Source organism: Arachis duranensis, chromosome 6, assembly GCF_000817695.3.
Source record: "Arachis duranensis cultivar V14167 chromosome 6, aradu.V14167.gnm2.J7QH, whole genome shotgun sequence".
NCBI classification, from domain to species: Eukaryota; Viridiplantae; Streptophyta; class Magnoliopsida; order Fabales; family Fabaceae; genus Arachis; species Arachis duranensis.
Window position 1 is genome coordinate 93,739,585 of NC_029777.3, and position 18,480 is coordinate 93,758,064.

Sequence of the window (18,480 nt, forward strand, 5' to 3'; positions counted from 1 at the left end):
TCCCTTTTATCGCGTTAGATTTCCGTCTGTCATATCATTAAATTTCGTTTAATAACAAAGGTTTTCCTCATAGTTTGACAGATTTATAACGTTTTTAAATATTTAAAAAGTATAATTGTCATTAACAAAAATTAAGATTATTATTATTATGAGAGTTCTGAAAATCAAGGGCATAATTGATAATTTTTATTCAATTACTTATTAACACATAAGGCGTTGAAGATGTAGAGGTTTTACAATTTATTGAGTAAGCCCACGTGACTACATCGATTTATGGCGAAATTATAAAAAAGATCACATGTGAATAGTAGTAGGATAAAAGGTTTCACCATTTGTTGATTAAGTGTACAATAAAGTGTATACAGTTTTATTTTTTTATGATGAGATTTATTTCATTTTTAGATTATAGGAATAATTAAGGAGAAAAAAGGAGTATTAGGAGCTGTAAATGGCAAAAGAGAGAGTTGCAGATGTACATCGTAAGGGTCGCCAGCTAGGTACAAAAAGCGAAGATATCTTCCCGCTGTGTACCCCACACCCGTCGTATTCATATCCTCCAGATTGCGTCTGCACCTTCCCATGCTTATCATGTGCACTTTCATCATAATCAATTCTATATCCCCACTATTCTACTCTATTCTTTACTACTACACTATACTCTCTCTCTTTCTCTCTCTTACAACACCCAACCTCTCACTTCGCTTCCCTAATTCAGTAATTCCCTTCTCCAAACCTCTCTCTTTTCTCATTTTAGTCCTTGTATAGTTCTATATTCTCTTTAATCATAAAAGGGCACTTAATATCTTAAAACGCAAAGAGCAACATAGTGATGATGTTGCTACCGTGCGACTACTGCGATTCCAAAACGGCAGTTCTCTTTTGCCGCGCCGACTCTGCCAAGCTCTGCATCTCATGTGATCAGCACGTGCACTCCGCCAACGCCCTCTCACTCAAGCACGTGCGCTCTCAGATTTGCGATAACTGCCGCAACGAACCTGCAGCCGTGCGATGCGCCACCGACAATCTCGTCCTCTGCAACGACTGCGACTCCGACGCACACAACAGTTCCTCCGTCGCCTCCTCCCTCCACGCCCGCCACCGCCTCCATGGCTTCTCCGGCTGTCCCCCCGCCCTCGAAATCGCCGCCGCCTTAGGGATCGAGCTCAAGTTCAACTCTAACTGCAACGGCGGCTCTGGTAACACTTCTGGATTCGACGAGATTAAAGGTCCGGTGGTGCCGATCGTGAAGGACAAGGTGTATGAGCAGGTGCTGGAGATGGCGAGAAGGAACGGCACGGCGGCGGATCGAAACGAAGAAGTTGAAGCTGGATTGTGCCCTGATACGCCGCCGTGCGTTCAGGGTGCTGAGGAGAAGGGTGAATTGAATACTTGTAACAGTTTTAGTAACAATAAGAGGAGTGCGAATCGTAACAACAACAATAACAAGAACAACGATGATGAGTTGTTGATGGAGCAAACGCCGTTCACTTCTTTGTTGATGCTGCCTTCTGATGGCGGAAGCGTGAAGAGAAATGATTGCGGCAGTGAAGGGGATCTTCTCTGGAATAATTGCAATCCTGCGTATCAGCCTCCTCAGGTTTCGATTTCTTTCTTTCTTTCTTTCTTTCTTTTAGAGTATATGAATCATGTTATCAGATTTTGGTGTCAAAGAATAACAAAAAACGTATAGGGAAGGGTAATTCAGGATTAAGAATGAAGGTCGAATCAGTCAATTTGAAGTTGAATCGAATCAGTCAATTTGAAGTTGAAAGATCAATTTGTTCTGTTAATAACTACTTTGAGATTCGGTTCGCGTGACTGATTCCATTGTTTTATAGAATTTCAAGCTTTTGTATTATTATTATTTTTATTAAATTTAATTTAATTATTTGTTTTTGAAGGTTTGGTTATAACTGGGAAAAAAAAAATTAATGGGTAATGATGGCTTCAAGCTGCAAGGCTGGATGGATAGAGTTGACAAAATACAGATCTGGGTTTATAGCCTTTTCTGTATTTGAGACCTGTCTTAGTGCCTTAGTGTGTATTTAGGATGAGTGTTTGTATTAATATGAAATAACATGACGAACTAGTTTATTAGTCTGTTTTAAAATTATTAGTGTTAGAGTTTCAGTTTACCTTAATTTTGAATGGGTGGGTTTTCTTAGTCAATCTTGATTACTTGGACAACTAGGCCTCCTAACCTTTCGTTGTCATTTACTTTGATACTTTTCTAAATGATCGTTTCGTTCAAGCTTAAATTTTATTTGGTCAATGGTCACTCCAATGATTGCCAAAATAGGTAGTTGATTGTAGGGTTTCCTTTACATGATGATATTTAAGCTTGAACTTTGACAACAAAGTTTCTTGATCAAGTCCCGTTATACTTATACCATCATGCATTTTCATTATGCTAACTATCTCAAAGCTTCTTTATACTTCAACTTGAGGTAAAAAATTATGGGTAAGAATAGCCTTAAGCTCTTTGTAAAACTGTAAATCTGTAAATCACTGAAAGTATACTCTTTCATTGCTTCTCTTTAATTGTATTTGAATTTTATGCCTTCCCCTTAAGTTAGGGGCATTTTTATGTTTTGTGCTTATAATCAAACTTACTGTGGAGTACTATGTCTTGGTGTGTGTAAACATGGAATGAATGGATTTTAGGGATGAAATATATGCTAATTAGTGCTATACATTACGTTTTCCCTCCCTGCAGGTATGGGATTTTCAGTTAAAAAACATTGCAAGATGTGCACAATATCAACTCCTCAACAATTGATGATATTCTATCAAGAAATGTAAGTTATTATTTGCACCGAATGATTTCCATTTTATGCACGGTTTTATATTTGTCTTTACTCATGCGGGTTGCTAGAGGGGAGTCCGCTGATTCGGGACCTTTACCTGCTTCCCAACTTCCGACTGTTAAATTAGAGTCACTGAATTGCGGTTTTTATGGAAATGCAATGAAATGACTTTGAACTGTAAAGACCTGCTGAGCTTCATTTGGTCGGGTTCACTAATGTGGATGATGCTTGAGCTTGACCAAATACTGTATTGGTTCTTGTCTTCCTATACTGATGTATATGCTAGATTCTGAGATTTTGACTGAGTTTAATCATAATGAATCCAAATACTGTACCAAATTAAAATTGAAAAAGATAAAATAAAATCAACATTGAAAGTGAAAGTTGCAGTACATGTGGGCTTATGGCTTTGAAATCTAAACACACTGACAAAATTGTGGGCCTTTAGAGCTTTCATTTGAAGTGTACCTACTCCAAAGTTCACATGGGGAGGGATAATGGAGGATGACATGATTTTATTGCTCTAGATGCACTGAAAGTCTTGCAAGTTGCATTGTGATGTTTCCTATTTTTAACCTATAAGCTATATACACTACAAGCACACAACAGCCAGATCGTTTGTGATGTCACAAATTTAATTCTACTTCACTTTCTCAGCTTGAGATGGTACTTTAAAAATAGTCATGTAATGATAGTATTAATATGCTGTGACTCTGTAAACCCTATTCCAGATGGCGGTGTTTGGCTTGCAAATTTATTGATTTCATGAATTGGGAGCTGAAATTGAAGTGAGCTTGCTAACTAATCAATTTACATGAAACATGGGGTTTTTCCTGGATTTTGTCATTCATTATTTCCCCATATATCGCCGAGAGCGAGTAATGAATCAATTATTTTTTTTTCTTTTTACGAAAAATTTTCAGAATCAATCGGATCAGTCGTCTTCAAACCATGTGATGAAAAACGAAGAAAGCAACAAGAAACCTAGAGGTGGATTATCATCAGAGTCCAAATTGGTTGAACCCATAACATACAGTAGCACCAACAATGCAGCATACATGGAGCATCTTGTGAGTGGGAGTGAAAATGTTAGCACCATAAAGGACAAGGTTAACTTTGAAGAGCTGACTAAAAATAGAGGGGATGCCATGTTACGCTACAAGGAAAAGAAGAAAACTCGAAGGTATAATTCATTTTATAATATATTGTTTTCTGCACATTTAAAACGTGTTTCTACTTGGATACCAACTTTATCAGTCTGTAGATACATCAATGATGATGTCTCTACATGAAGATCACATTATAGATAGTTAGATGGTTCAACCAAATATATTCAGTCAAACATGTCAATTCATCTAATAGTTCATAATGTGATTTTATGTGAAGACATCATCATTGAAGTATCCACCTTATCGCTCACTATTAATGACCTATTCACCAGAATTGGATCTTCTCTTTTTTATTTTAAACTTCACTTGAGGGTGTAAGGTGTGATTTTTCATTATACAGTTTATAAGTGAAACCAAGAAAAAATATGAAAGAAAAAATAATAGAGTTAAAAATCACATTTTACACCTTCAATTGAAGGGAAAAAAATTGAGAGGATTTACTCACTCATCTACTTTCTACTTCTACACCCTTAGCTTTGAATGCTCCAAAAAAATTGTTTTGCCCAGCAAATGGTGGAGCCCATGCTACGGTACACGTTTTTATTGTGCTTAACTGCTTATTAACTGGTGGATCCCATGCTACGGCACACTTCTGTCATTCAATACTGAAAATTCAATAGATTTCCAGTTACACGCTTATACATAAAGCACTGTCTATTTTGATTTTTGACCCTCAGGCCTCAGTATGTTTTAAAGCATGTCCTTTATTTTATTTTTGGAAATATCACATTTTTTTTTATCTCAAAGAGGGGAATTTAATTGTGTGCAGGTACGATAAGCACATTCGCTATGAATCGAGAAAAGCTAGGGCTGATACGAGAAAAAGGGTGAAAGGACGATTTGTGAAGGCAAGTGATGCAAGTGATGTTCAAAACGAAGAATGATATTAAGAAATGTGACACTAGTTCATGGCCCTTTGTGTAAATATATCTTTACACTAAATGAGAAATAATATATTGTAGTTTTCGTTAGAAACTCCGTGAGTATTTATTGATTTGTTTGATTCGTGTTTTGGGTGCATGGTTTATTTGAAGTTTAGTTGGTTAACGTGTAGTGTATCGGACTAAACCAGTCAACTAAATTGGTTCGGATAGGTTCAGATAACCGATTCACTGAAGGCAAAATCAGATATCGTTCATTCATGCGTAAGATTTTTTTTTTCTTTTGTGACTAAACAGAAAAAAAAGAAAAAAATAGAGAGAAAACCAAATTAATTAGCTAGGTTTATATCTAAATCTATTAGATGTTGAACTAACTCTATGGTTGATTCTAATTCGAGTGAATGTCTGCACCAAAAGCAGCTGTTTTAGTTATACAATTTGTAATACTATTTACATTCATTTGAATTAAAAAAATAGAGATTCTCTAATTCCAATTCACAACTTCCTTCATATGTTTTGCCAAATCTCATTTCGGAATATCCTTACTAAGTATTATTTGGCTTATTAAGAAAAGAGTTTTTAAATAGTTTATTTCACAAATAACCTCACGAAACTCACTATTTCAAGCAAGAAGTAAACCTCTCCAAATTGCATATAATTCAGCAAAAAGAACACTGCACACTTCGACTTTTTCAGTCAACATTTCAACCAACATCCATCAGAATTGCGAATGATATAACCAAAACCAACATAGTCAAAAGAAGCAAAACAACTAGCATCACAAAAATAGTGTGAAACTCCATTACTAAACTACGAATCAAACTCACCACTTTACTAACAATTCGAAGAGTCATCTATATTAAATAAGTCATGATTCCTACTTCTCCAAATCCACCAGATGGTCGAAAAGAAAAGAAAAACATCTCCGCTCCTTGCACTTTTGTAAAGTCAATTACGTAAATCCGAGTTATCTGAATAGAGACCTAAAAGGTTTCAGACCTTCTTGCCATTAGGGCATTCCCAAAAACAATAAAAAATGGATTTAGAACTATTCTAATACCGATGACAAATGCTAGATAAAACTAAGTCACGATCCAAACAAAATTCTATCGTAGGAATAACATTATGAAGACTAAGCCAAATCAATGTAAGAATTGAAGTTTAAATTTAATTATTATCAATGTAATAAAAAAAAGACCTTAATTTCGGGGCAGAGATGGACATCACAAATATTTGGAGAGAAAACAAGGACATTCAGTGGATAGCAAGAAATAGTTTATGGATTTTAGTGGGGGATAGGATGAACTAGACTTTGGGGGGACCCTACCAAATTTTCGAGTTCTGCTGTTTCTAGGATGTCGTTATTATATGCGATTACATGAAGGCAAAATGAAGGTCGGGGACTTGCACTTTGATTCGAGTGGGTTTCGTGAAAAATAGATTAAGTGAAAAATAATAGTTAAGGTGAGAGATTAGGGGTAAATAAACTTGTGAAAAAGACACTTCTGTTAATGATAAATAAATAATACAAGAACTAACAGTGAGGAAGAGAGGTGGAGAACAAGTGTTGAGACCTCCACTAATGTCACAAGAGGATAAATGAGCTTTGTTTAAAGTGGACAAGAATGGTTTACAGAGAAGAGAAGCTCTTAGAAGAGGATGAAAGTGAATGTGAAAGTAAAGGATGAAAAGGGTTTCAAGATCCGTGAAGAAGAAGATGATCAAGGTGAAAGTGATAAATGAGAGTGAAGGATGAAGGATGCTTTACAGAGGTGGTTTGAGGTCCTTTTTATAGTATAAAACCATGATGAAGAGGGCATCCTTTGGCCAATGGTTTTAATCTGATATTTGGTTTACTACTCTTTCCAAAATATCTTTAGGTATTTGGGATCACCTCAAGTCTTGTCAACTGAAAAGGGTAGGAAGTTGATTCCCACACGTTAAACTAAATCTCCTGACATGTGACATTAGTGAAGGGACATCTAGTTTGGTTTTCTTTCAACTAGATGACACCTTTACACTCCAAATCCAACCAATCCACTTCAACCAATATAGTTCCCACTGAAGAGAAATTCAACTCCTCAAGGTGTTATTTTGGGTTCCATCCTTTTAGTCCAATACCTTTAGGAGGAACTTAACTCTTTTTTGACCATGTTTAAGGTCATTATAAAAATAATTATGTACAAAAAAGATTTATATTTTTAGTACATAATCATAAGCCCCCATGCAGTCTTTGAGGGTACAAAGTATTCCCTCAAGCTGCATTAAACTTTTTTGTACTCAACAAAACAAGAATAATAATTAATTTTTTTTAAAAAGCTAACATATCATAACTCTAAAGAATCAAATCTCCCCTCTTTTATTTATTTATTTTTGTCATAATGAGATATGTATTTGTAAATATTCGGATATAAATATTTCTGTATAATATGAATATAATTATGTACTTAAAAAATGAATAAAAGAATGTTATTGTGCAAATATTTTAAATATTAATAAAATAAATAAATAAATAAATAAGATTAGTAAATGAATATATTCATAATTTATTTGTATGTATGTATTTATTTTTTAAAAGTAGTGTATGTATATATACATAATATTATTATTAAAACACACACATATATATATATATTATGAAAAAAGAGGGATGATTTGATTTAATATAATAATTTAATATATAAGGAAATAAGAAGGGGAGAACCTCTTAGCCTTTTAAATGGACGCGTTTTAAATTTGAATACCTGGATTTAGAGAGACACATAAGAAGGGGAGAACACTTGGGAGGGTAGGGGAGAGCGTGTTTCTCATCATTTTTGTTAGGGTATTTTTTTTTTACACAGCACCACCATCCAAACTATCTGTCTTCTTCAACAATTGGGAGTTTTTCTTAGGACATAGGACACTCCCATATTCAACATTGCTCTGTCTTCTCACTCTGTCTTCTTATTTGGTAAGACTCTTTTTCTTCTTTTCTTGCTTTTGTCTTTGATCTTGCTCCCTTTTTTGTCATATAATGCTTACTCTTATTTTCTTAGATGAGATTCTGGCACTTGAATATCTACTATTGTATATTTGACATTTTTTTGTATTATTCTGAATTTTTGTTACTCTGAACTCGTGTCTGAACTCTGATGATCATTCTGTATTCTTTGTTACTCTGAACCCTTATTATTATGTTCTCTGCCTTTGTTCTCATGTAACCCCTCTCAACCCCATGTATATTGAGTTGCTAATTTTGGGATTAGGTATAGGAATTCTTTGATAAAGATCTTTCACCTTACATCTTGGATGTTATATCCTCATTTGTACATGTTCTCATTTGTATATGTTTCCAATGGCATCACAAAATAAAAGAAATTAAGTTAAACATCATGAGCAATGTTCATCTGCAACTATAAAATAGATATTTAAGAATAAAAATAATTTAATTAAATTTTTTTTTCTGTATAGTATAGTCATAAGTAATTTGTTTATAAACTTTTTCAATTAGAACAAATTTTTAGTGTTCCATATTTATATTCTTTCAAAGCTATAAACGTATAATGTTTTGCAATATTTTCATATATGTCACCAAATGAAATATGATGTTGTGAGGATACGAGGAGTTAGTGGCCTTATCGAGTAAAGAATATGATGAATGATTTTCATACCTTTGCTTTTTTGTTTCATTTGAGAACTCCTTGGTTGTTTTCTTGACATGCGATGCTCTTTGGCTTTTTTAGAATTTTTTGAGTGTTCTGCAATATTCTCCTTTATATTTTGAACATTTTTGTCGTTGGTATTTGCGTGATATTGATGTTTACTCTATTTTGTTGTTGCTGTTTTCTTTCTTCCCCCCTTTTTTAGGAATTGCTTCTTTTTTGTTGTCATGCCTCGTGTGAAACTTGCTGAGATAATGGATAGTGACCCAGAGGACTCTAGTAATAGTTTAAGTACTGACTCTTCTGTGAATGATATGGACGATGTTCCTGAAGAATATGCAATGGGATTTTCTGAATTTATCCCCCAACCTTGGGTTAAACCATCAAATAAGAGGGCTACTTTTGTGGATCCTTCTCTGATGAAGAAATCTTTTTTGGACCCTCCTTCTTCTGGCTTGTTATTAGGTATGGATAAAACTATGAAACCCGCCTTTGATTCTTCAGATTGTAGAGTTTTGGGTGAATTTGTTGAGAAGCCTTCATATCAAGTGGGTCCTACTCTACTTTATTCTCGGTTGAAGCGCCAAGAATTTTCATGGACGTCTTTTAAATCTAAGGCAGCTACTCACATAAATAAGGTTTAGCAAAAGTGGGTGTTCACAGTATTGTTTGAGGAGGGTGGTAGTTTTGTGAGGAGATTAGAATCAGCTGGTGTTGTCGAGGCTATTCGCACATCTGCAGGTTGGTTGTTCTCTGCCATCTATCCTCATAATTGATTCTTATAATTTCTTTACCTTGTTGCTATATGTTGAAGAAGCACTAATTGATTTCCTCTTGTCAGGCTTGGGTATTCAGCGAAATGGATCTGATATGAGTTTACCTTGGCAGAGGTGGTGTTTTCGGACTCATACTTTTCTAACTTCTTGGGGTGAGTTTTCACCCACTTTAGAAGATGTTGTGGATCTCACTCTTCTTCGCCCAGATTCTGATCTGCTTAAGCTTGCACGACATCTTCAAATGAGTTTAAGTGATGCTGGTCGATATGCAAAAGAGTTGTCCAAGAGTAGGCAGGCTAAGAAATCTTCCTCCAAGAATGAGCATCCGAAGACTCGTCGGTCCTTGAGAGGAAAAGAGGTGGTTGGCGACAAGCAAGATTCCAAGAAGAAGAAGATTACTGTTAATATTCTTACTCTAATTGGTCTCGTTATTTCTTTGGTGATTTCCTCAATGGTGAGTTTGTCCCTGCTCCTGTTATTTCTTCAGATCTTAAGGGAGCTGCTTTTGTTGCTTATTGGTTAAGTAAATATGTATTTTTGGGACCGGCGGATGAGTGTATGAGCCATGGGGTGTTTCTTTTAGCCTGCTTGATTGCTAGAGGAGAAAATTTACCATTGGCTCCTATGTATCTCGGCAACTTATATACGCGGCTTGATCAATTTTTCCAGTAACTCAAGATTGCTCATGGTCACTTTCCAGTTTTGTCTTTCATTGACGAAATATTTCTTCAACTCTTTCTTTTTGAGAAGTTCTCTCTATTTGCTCCCACCCATAAGCCCCCTACAATTCTTCCAGATAAGAAGGCAAGTCCTCGTGCTTGGATTTGGGGTTCAGCTCATCCTTCGAAATCTTTGGAGGATGTTATTGACTTGGAGGAAAATTTTTGTTTTCGCCCGTACGTAACCTCTTACCAGCCCGATACATCAGCTATTCATCGTATATATTCTGCTTGTCTTGAGCATGACCGCAATAACATTTCCACCGGCCAGGATGGGGTTTATGACTTTTGACTTTTGTGTACTTCTCCTACCCCTCTTCCTGGTTTGATTGTTATGGATAGGGATTTTCACTGTGGAGCTTTGATCTGTCCAGTGATCTACCGTCCTGATAGGGTAAGTCACCAACTAGCGTGGGACCAGGATCCAAAAAATGTGGAGCATATTTTTTTTCCATCGGAAAATTTAATGAAAAAGGTTCTGTTTCAAGAAGAACTTCCGAAGTACAATCCTTTCTTGGTTGTTCCTCTCGACAGGGATGGGGGAGTTACAATGGAGTATGTGGATTACCTTATGCGTATGAAGGAGCATATTAGGCAATATGAGGGTACCTCCGTCCCTGATGTCAGATCATTTGTCCCAGTTTTGATCAAGGATCCATATTTCATGACTGGCAACCTTTCTCCTTCGACCATTACAAGTAATATTTGCTCTTTGTTGATTCTTGTTTTTTGTTTCTTCATTTCTTTTTCGTCTCTCTCTCCTCTTTGTGTATTTGACTGTTGTATCTTTTGTGCTGGTGTTTTGTAGACTTGAACGCCAGGTGTTATAGACATCCACCTTCTTCAAAAAGAAAACCTGATGATTCAGTTGTTACTGCTGAAGTGGTCAAGCGCAGTAAAGTGGAGAGTTCAAATGTTGAGGTTGTAAAGAGGTCTCTTGAAAGACCACCTAGGCCTTCTGTTGATGCTACGCCTTCACCAATTTCCACTGGCTCAGGGATTTCTTCTTCTTCGACGGCAAAAGCTAAAGGTTCTTCTGCTGCTGCTTGCTTTGTTGAGTCATCACAGTCTCCTGGTAAAGCTGTGGTTAGCTTATCTAGCAGTATTGTGAAGCGTAGGTCTCATCGTCTTTTGGGTAAACTGAAAACAATTCCAAATGCACCTTCTGATCTGGTAAATGTAGGCGATGAGAGCTCTCTATAAAGGGTCAGTGGGGGCTCTCCTAATTCATTTATTGTTGGAGACGTCCCTGACGAGGGTACTACCCAAGAAGTTGTGCGAGATGGCCTACCAGCAAAAGCAAGTTCTAAGAGAAATGTTGACATTGAGTCGGGTGTTACCTGCCAAGGGGATCCTACTAGACGTGTTGTTACTCCCATCCGAACGATTTTTCCTGGTGCAGGTACAACTGTTTTACTCCACCTCTTCTTTTTTTTTTCTTTTTTGAGACTTGCATACATGATTTTGTTCATGTTGTTTGTATGTATGTTTGTATCTTCAGCTTCTCATGCCGCTTCTGAGTCCACCTTTCAAACTTTAAGCACTTCTAAAATCACAAAGGAACCTTTAGCTAGTGCTTCTTCTGGTGTGTTCCATTGTATTTCTTTTCATTTGTCAGGCATGCCAACATTTTATAAGTTCCTGATGAAAAAAGGTTGTTTTGCTTTTTAGTTTCTGTCCGCGATGAGTTTGAGCATTTCAATGGCGATGCGAAGAACTTGTTATCGGAGATTGCATCCCGGGCTCCTTCCTTCTTGCTTCCAAATGACCTAAACTGCCTTTTTAAAAAGCTTGGGTACCAAGCTTTTCTTGACGCATGGGATTTCTTCACTTCACACTCCCTTGCAGACTTGTGGGGTGCTCATCGGGATATGGTAGAAAATCATCTAAATAACCTTAAGTTATTTAAATTTAGTGGTCGTTGGCTTGAAAATCTTTCTGCAAAATTGGAGCCTCCACCTGGGATCTCTGATCTTGCTAGAGAAGAATTGTTGTCTAAAGAGCATCACATTCTCTCTTCTGATGTTTCTGCTCTTCAAGAAAAGGTTAACAAGCTTACATCTGAATTGAACACCCTGAAGGCTAGATTAGCCAGCGTCAGCATGGAGCGAGAGCAATTGGCCAAGCATAAGGAGGCTGCTTCTTCTGTGATTTCTTACAGTGATATTTTGTGGCTGTGATAGTTTCCAGCACTTTATTTTGTAAAATATGTGTAATACTTTGACAAAGTATATTTTTGTCCTACTGCTTCTGTGACTTTCATTGTACACCTCTTTTTGGGTGTTATGTTTTTTCTCTCTTTTTTTTAATATAATATGCATACTTCTCCAGGGGTTTTACCTGCTTGTGTGATCATTTTATTTTGGATACACACATTTTTTTTTGCAGGGGGAGGGTATGATTCTAAGAAGAGTAGGATTATCTACTGCTATTTTTTTCTACCTCTTTTTTTTAGGCAAAGAAAAGGAAGGTACCCATAACTTTCTTGCCCTATTTATGCTCGACTCTTTTTAGGAGCTTGAAGGGTGAGACACTTCTTTTTTTTGGAACTATTTTGTACTGTAAAATTTTTTAAGATGCATCACTCACATTTTTTGAGTGTATGATTGCTAAAGCAGTTTTCTCATGTATTGCAGGATGCTTGCAGAATAATATAACATAAACATTGGCTTTTGATAAAGAAGCCTTTTGGAATTAAAATTTGAACTACTAAAGCTGAAATTAGGCATAGTATTTCTTGACATACTTGAAATTGATGGGGCCAGTGGTTGTTCCATGATCTAGGTCCAGTAGGATACAGTGTCCGTTGGGGTGTACCTCAGAAAAAATGTAAGGACCCTCCCATTTGGGAGCCCATTTTGGCAAAGACATCTTCCTCATTACTGCGTCTACTGATTTTAGCACCAAATCACCCTCTAGGAACACCCTGGGCTGAACATGCTTGTCGTAAGCTAACGCTAGTCTCCGGTGGTATTCTTCCATCTTGCTTCCCACAACTTCTCTTTTTTCTTCCAATTCTTGCAACTCAGCTTCACGATCCCTTGCCTCGTCTAACAACATCCTGGCGGTGGGCACTTCAATCTCTGTTGGCAGTACAGCTTCAACCCCATAAACCAACGAGAAGGGTGTTACTCCAATTGTTCCATGTCTGGTTGTTCTGTAAGCCCAAAGAGCAAGTGGTAGGTATTCACTCCAATCTTTATGGGCATCGGTCACCATCTTTGTGAGTATTTTCAAAAGGCTCTTGTTAGTAGCCTCTGCCTGGCCATTGCCTTGCGGGTAGTAGGGGGAAGACTTGTGATGTTTGATTTGGTATTGTTCAAGAACACCCCACACTCTTTGGGTAACAAAGTGGGTTCCATTATCGGACACTAGAACACTTGGCAGCCCGAACCTGCATATTATATTTTCTTTGATAAATCTCACTACTGCTTCAGCATTTGCTTCCCTGACAGCGACAGCCTCCACCCACTTGATGAAGCTTTCTGTTGCAACTAGAATCCACTTCTTCCCCATTGATGGGGGGTTGATTGGTCCCACAAAATCTACCGCCCATGTATGGAATAGGTATGGTGTTTTGAGGCTGTTCTTCTACACACTTGGCGCATGTATCAAGTTTGCATGCTTTTGGCATTGTAGACACCTTTTGGCCCAGTTGATTGCATCTTCCTTCATTTTTGGCCAGTAATAGCCAATCCTGATTAGTTCATACCATAAGGCCCTTCCTCCTTAGTGTCTCTCACATACTCCTTGATGGACTTCTTCCAAGACTTTATCTTTTTCTTCATCTCAAATGCATTTTAGCATCTCTCTAGTAAAACTCTTTTTGAACAACTCACCTTTTCGCAAGAAGTAGCATTCTGATCTCTTTTTCAATCTCTCAGCTTCTATTTTTTCTGAAGGCAAAACTCCAGCATCGAGGTACTCTACGATGGGTTGTTGTCAATTGTGAACATTACATATCTGCATGCTTTCTTTTGTTTCTTGACAAGCCTTGCAGGAAGCCTGTAATTCATCACAATGAAACTTCATTTTCGGCCAATAAATACCCCACCTCTGGAGCCTTCGGTACAAACCGGGGCCTTCTTCTCCGCAGGTGGCTCCATGCAGTTGTTCTGCTTTTTCTTTCCTTTCTTCTTCTCCTACACATTTCATGAGGAGTCCATCATTGCTTTTTCTGAACATTTGCCCATTGAGGAGGCAAAATCCTCTTGTCTCTTTGGTGATGTTGAGTGTTCTGAGCTGTTCATGTAAAGGCGTTCGCCAATCATTGATTTTTCCTTCCACAGACATCCCTTCTTCTCTGGCAGGACTTTCAGCTACCCGGTGTTCCAAAGCATGTTGTCCATTTTGAATAGTGACTCTACTCCCCAATGTTGGTAAAGCATCCGCATGCTTGTTTTCTGTTCGGGGTACATGCTCAAATGAGATCTTATCAAATACCTTCATCATGCGCCACACTTGCTCTCTGCATAAGGCCAGACTTCTTTCCTTCGTGCCATACCCTCCTAGGATTTGTTGTATTATTATGTTGGAGTCTCCTTTGACATGGAGTTTCTTGATTCCAACTTCTTGAGCCATCTTTAGATCGAGCATTAGCGCTTCATACTCTGCCTCATTGTTGGTGCAAGAGAAATCCAATCGAAATATGAAGGACAGGTTTCTTCCATGGGAGTCTATAAGGACGACTCGTGCCCCTCCTTGAGGATTCGAGGGTGCTCCATCAAACATGAGGGTCCATGTTTCCTCTTCATTGCAAGCATAAACAGTCTCTATTGTTCTTGAAATCTGATCTGGCAACTCTTCAATCGTTGCTTTTTTAGGATAGATCGACAAGAGGTCAGCCAAATCTTGGCTCTTAATGGTGGTAGGTGTCACCAATTTCACATCATATTCGCTTATTAGGAGTGCTCAACGACTCATTCTTCCAGTCAACATTGGCTTTTTAATTAAAAATCTGAGACCTTCATTTTTCGATACGACTTCTACTTGGTGTGCTTGAAAGTAGTGTCGGTATCTTTGTGAGATGTACACCAGAGCGAGACAATGTTTCTCTGGTGAAGAGTATCTTTGTTCCGGCCCTTTCATGGCTTTGCTAACATAAGCAATGGGTTTCTCTTTGCCTTCACCTTCTTGTGCAATTAACCCACTAACTGCTTCTTCTCCTACCGCTAAGTATACCTTCAATGGTGCACCAAGCTGAGGGGAAGTCATGGTGTGAGTGGACGTGAGAACGTTCTTGATCTTGTCTATCACAGCTTGGTGGTGTTGTCCCCACGTAAAGGTGTTCTTCTCTTTCAACAAAGGTCTTAGGGGTCCTAAGAGCTCCCCTAATGCTGGTATGAACCTTCGAATGTACCCCAGCTTGCCTATGAACTTCTGAAGTCCCTTGATGTCTTTCGGAGATTCCATGTCTTGGATAGCTTTAATCTTATCCTCGTCAGCTGAAATGCCTCCTTTGTGGACTCTGAATCCCAAGAACTTTCCAGATGACACCCCGAAGGCATATTTCATGGGGTTCATCTTGAGTCTATACTTTCTGCATCTAGTGAACACAGCTCTGAGGTGTTTTGTGTGTTGCTTCCCGGATGTTGACTTGACAACCAAATCGTCTACATAGTCTTCTACAAAGTCATGCATTATGTCATGGAATATAGCAGTCATGGCTCTTTGGTAGGTTGCTCCAGCATTCTTTAGGCCAAAAGGCATGACAGTATAGTAAAAATTACCTACGGGTGTTCGAAATGCTGTCTTTACTTTATCTCCCGGAGCCATTCTAATTTGGTTGTACCCGCTAAATCTATCCATGAAGGAGAACCTCTCAAATCCGGCTGTAACATCTACCATTCTATCGACATCTGGCAGAGAAAAATCATCCTTAGGGCAAGCTTTGTTTAGATCTCTAAAATCCACGCAACACCGGATCTGCCCATTCTTCTTTTTCACTGGCACTATGGCTAACCAAGAGGGGTGTTGTATTGGTTTGACAAACTTGGCTGCGAGTAACTTTTTGATTTCTTTCTTTACTTGAGCTTCTATTTCATTGGAGAATTTTCTAGGAGCTTGCTTGACAGGAGTTGCTCCTTTCCTCACGGCTAAATTGTGGGTCACCAGGTTTGGATCTAACCCTGGCATTTTATCATAGTTCCAAGCGAACACATCTCTGAACTCTGTTAATAATGCTATCAAATCCCTTTTCTCCTTCTCCCCTAGAGTTTTGCACATGAACAAAGGCCTCGGGTGTTCTTCAGTCCCTAAATTAATCTCTTCCAACTCTTCCTCCTTCTGCTTTGCTTCATCTTGGAGTTGGAAAGGGGCATTTTCTATGCTGCTTTGTAGATGTTCTTTTTCTTATATACTTAGGATGTCGGGGCCAGGGGAGTTCTGGTAATTTTCCTCCGCTGGACCCCCGAGTTCCTATAGGATACACCACCGATATCCTCCACCTGGGAGAATTTCCTTACGAAGCCCTAGGTCTTCGATTGCTGTTGCTCGTTTTTTGGTGTTTTCTTTTGGTGCTTCCTCCATCAGGGTGTTCTTCTGTACTGCTTTTTGTCTGGGTGTTCCGATAGTGTATTCCTGCACAGGCCTTATTTTGTTGACCCCTGGTAACGGAAGCTGTTCATAGAAACTCACATCCATTAAATGTGCTTCTCCCGCATCAAAGGGTGTTATAGTGGCTGAGATGCTAATATCCTTCTTTCTCCAGCTAGACTTTATGCATTGATGCCAACTTGAAGGAACGCACCGATGTAAATGAATCCATGGACGTCCCAGTAGGATGTGGTAGCTAGAGCTTCCATCCACCACATGAAACTTATTATTGGTCTTTATGGGGCCAACCTCCAAGACAGCATTAACACACCCTCTAGATTTCACACCCACTCCATTAAAAGCATTAAGCTCGACTTGAGTAGGCCTTATCTGATCAGCAGAACCTCCCATTTCTAGAAATATATGAGTGGGTATGATGTTTACCCCTGATCCAGCATCCACCAAGGCCCTTCTGACCTTCATGCCTTCTACCACTGCTTCCACGTACAATGGTTTATTATGGTAGAACTCCCCAAATGAGTCAAGGTCCCGAAACACCAGGGTGTTTGCATGGGCCTTTGCTAATCTTGTGAGCTGAGCGTTGATGCCCCCAAAACCTTTTTCATGCCTTCTATTAGAGCTCTGGCCACCTCTTTCTGAATGTGGGGTTCCAAGCCAAGCTGGTTGAACATGATTCTACAACCTCAAGACCTCAAAAGACCTCTTGTCAATGTGTCTTCATCCAGGGACTCCTCCATGGTGACCATCTCTTCTGCTTCACCTACAATCTCTGTCAACATTACCTCTCCTTCAACACCTATCATTCCAACATCATGTTGAGGAAAATGAGTGCTTCTTACACCTTCTTGGTTTTGTTCTCCATTTAGGAGTATCTTCCCTTCCTTCACTTGCCTATGAAACATTGTTCTCACCACATAACAATCAGTCAACCCATGGCCCTTATCGCGGTGCACCGTGCAATATCTTGAATCTTTCAGGTCTTCAGGTGTTGGTGGCTCTCTATCTGTTCTGGGGTTTAATGTTCCATCCTCAAACCATCCATTTACAACAACCATGGCCTGAGCTCTGGAGAGAGGTAGCGGAGGTGGAGGACTGTTTCTCTTAGCACCCCTAAAATAGGAACATCTCCTGCCCCTGCCATTAGCGGCACATACCTCGAGAGGGAAAACTTCTTTAGATCTCCTTCCACTACGCTTCATTGCCTCGGTTATGTCAGATGCTTTCTTTAAGAGTTCAGAGAAAGTGTTTATGTTGTTCATAGAAAGATAAATTTGGGATCCATCTTTTACATTTCTAATACACCCGTACACCAATTGTGGCTCTGGGAGAGTGTCTATACAAAGTAAACCTTGATATCTGTATCTCTTGATGAATGCTAACAATCCTTCTCCCTATTTCTGTTTCACTCTCCCTAGGTCCATGATGTGCATGGAGGGTACTTGTTGCAGAACTCTGTCACTAATTGCTCTGAGGTGTTGATGCTACTGGCTTTCAACTTGCAATACCACGTGAATGCCCTTCCTGTCAGTGATTTTGAGAACTCCTTGATCTTGAGCTCCTGGTGGTTCCTGAACATCCCGAGATCATCCAAGAATGACAGGATGTGTTCTTTGGCACTTTCAGTACCATCAAATTTACGAAAGGTAGGTGGTTGGTACCCCTTAGGGTATGGTTTCACCAAGATATGATGTCCGAATGGTGGACTTATCTCCCAAGTGGGCTCACTTGCTTCTCCTTTGCCCTTTAGAATACGTGCTAACTCCCTACGAGTGACTAGGGTGTTCTCGTCTTCCTCCATATTCTCCTGGTTCGCGAATGGAGGCGGTGAGGGGGTTCTATACCTCGTTTGATTTCTAGCCATCATTTCTGTGATCAAAGCTTGCATCTTTGTTTGGTTGTCTATCATATAGTTGTACACATGAGCAGGAA

At 38.7% G+C, this 18,480-nt stretch overlaps 1 protein-coding gene and 1 pseudogene across 1 annotated transcript; one reads left to right on the plus strand and one right to left on the minus strand.

The window, feature by feature from the left end:
* The first annotated feature begins 628 nt into the window (after positions 1-628).
* Positions 629-4,987, plus strand: LOC107494701 (zinc finger protein CONSTANS-LIKE 15-like; annotated as a pseudogene).
* Positions 4,988-13,938: 8,951 nt separating this feature from the next.
* On the minus strand, positions 13,939-17,810 carry LOC107494673 (uncharacterized). Its single transcript, XM_016115712.1, has 4 exons — positions 17,252-17,810; positions 16,427-17,210; positions 15,029-16,324; positions 13,939-14,893 (listed from the first exon to the last, which is right to left on the minus strand). Exons 1-4 carry the CDS (start codon positions 17,808-17,810, stop codon positions 13,939-13,941), a joined length of 3,594 nt encoding a protein of 1,197 aa, XP_015971198.1.
* Positions 17,811-18,480: the final 670 nt, after the last annotated feature.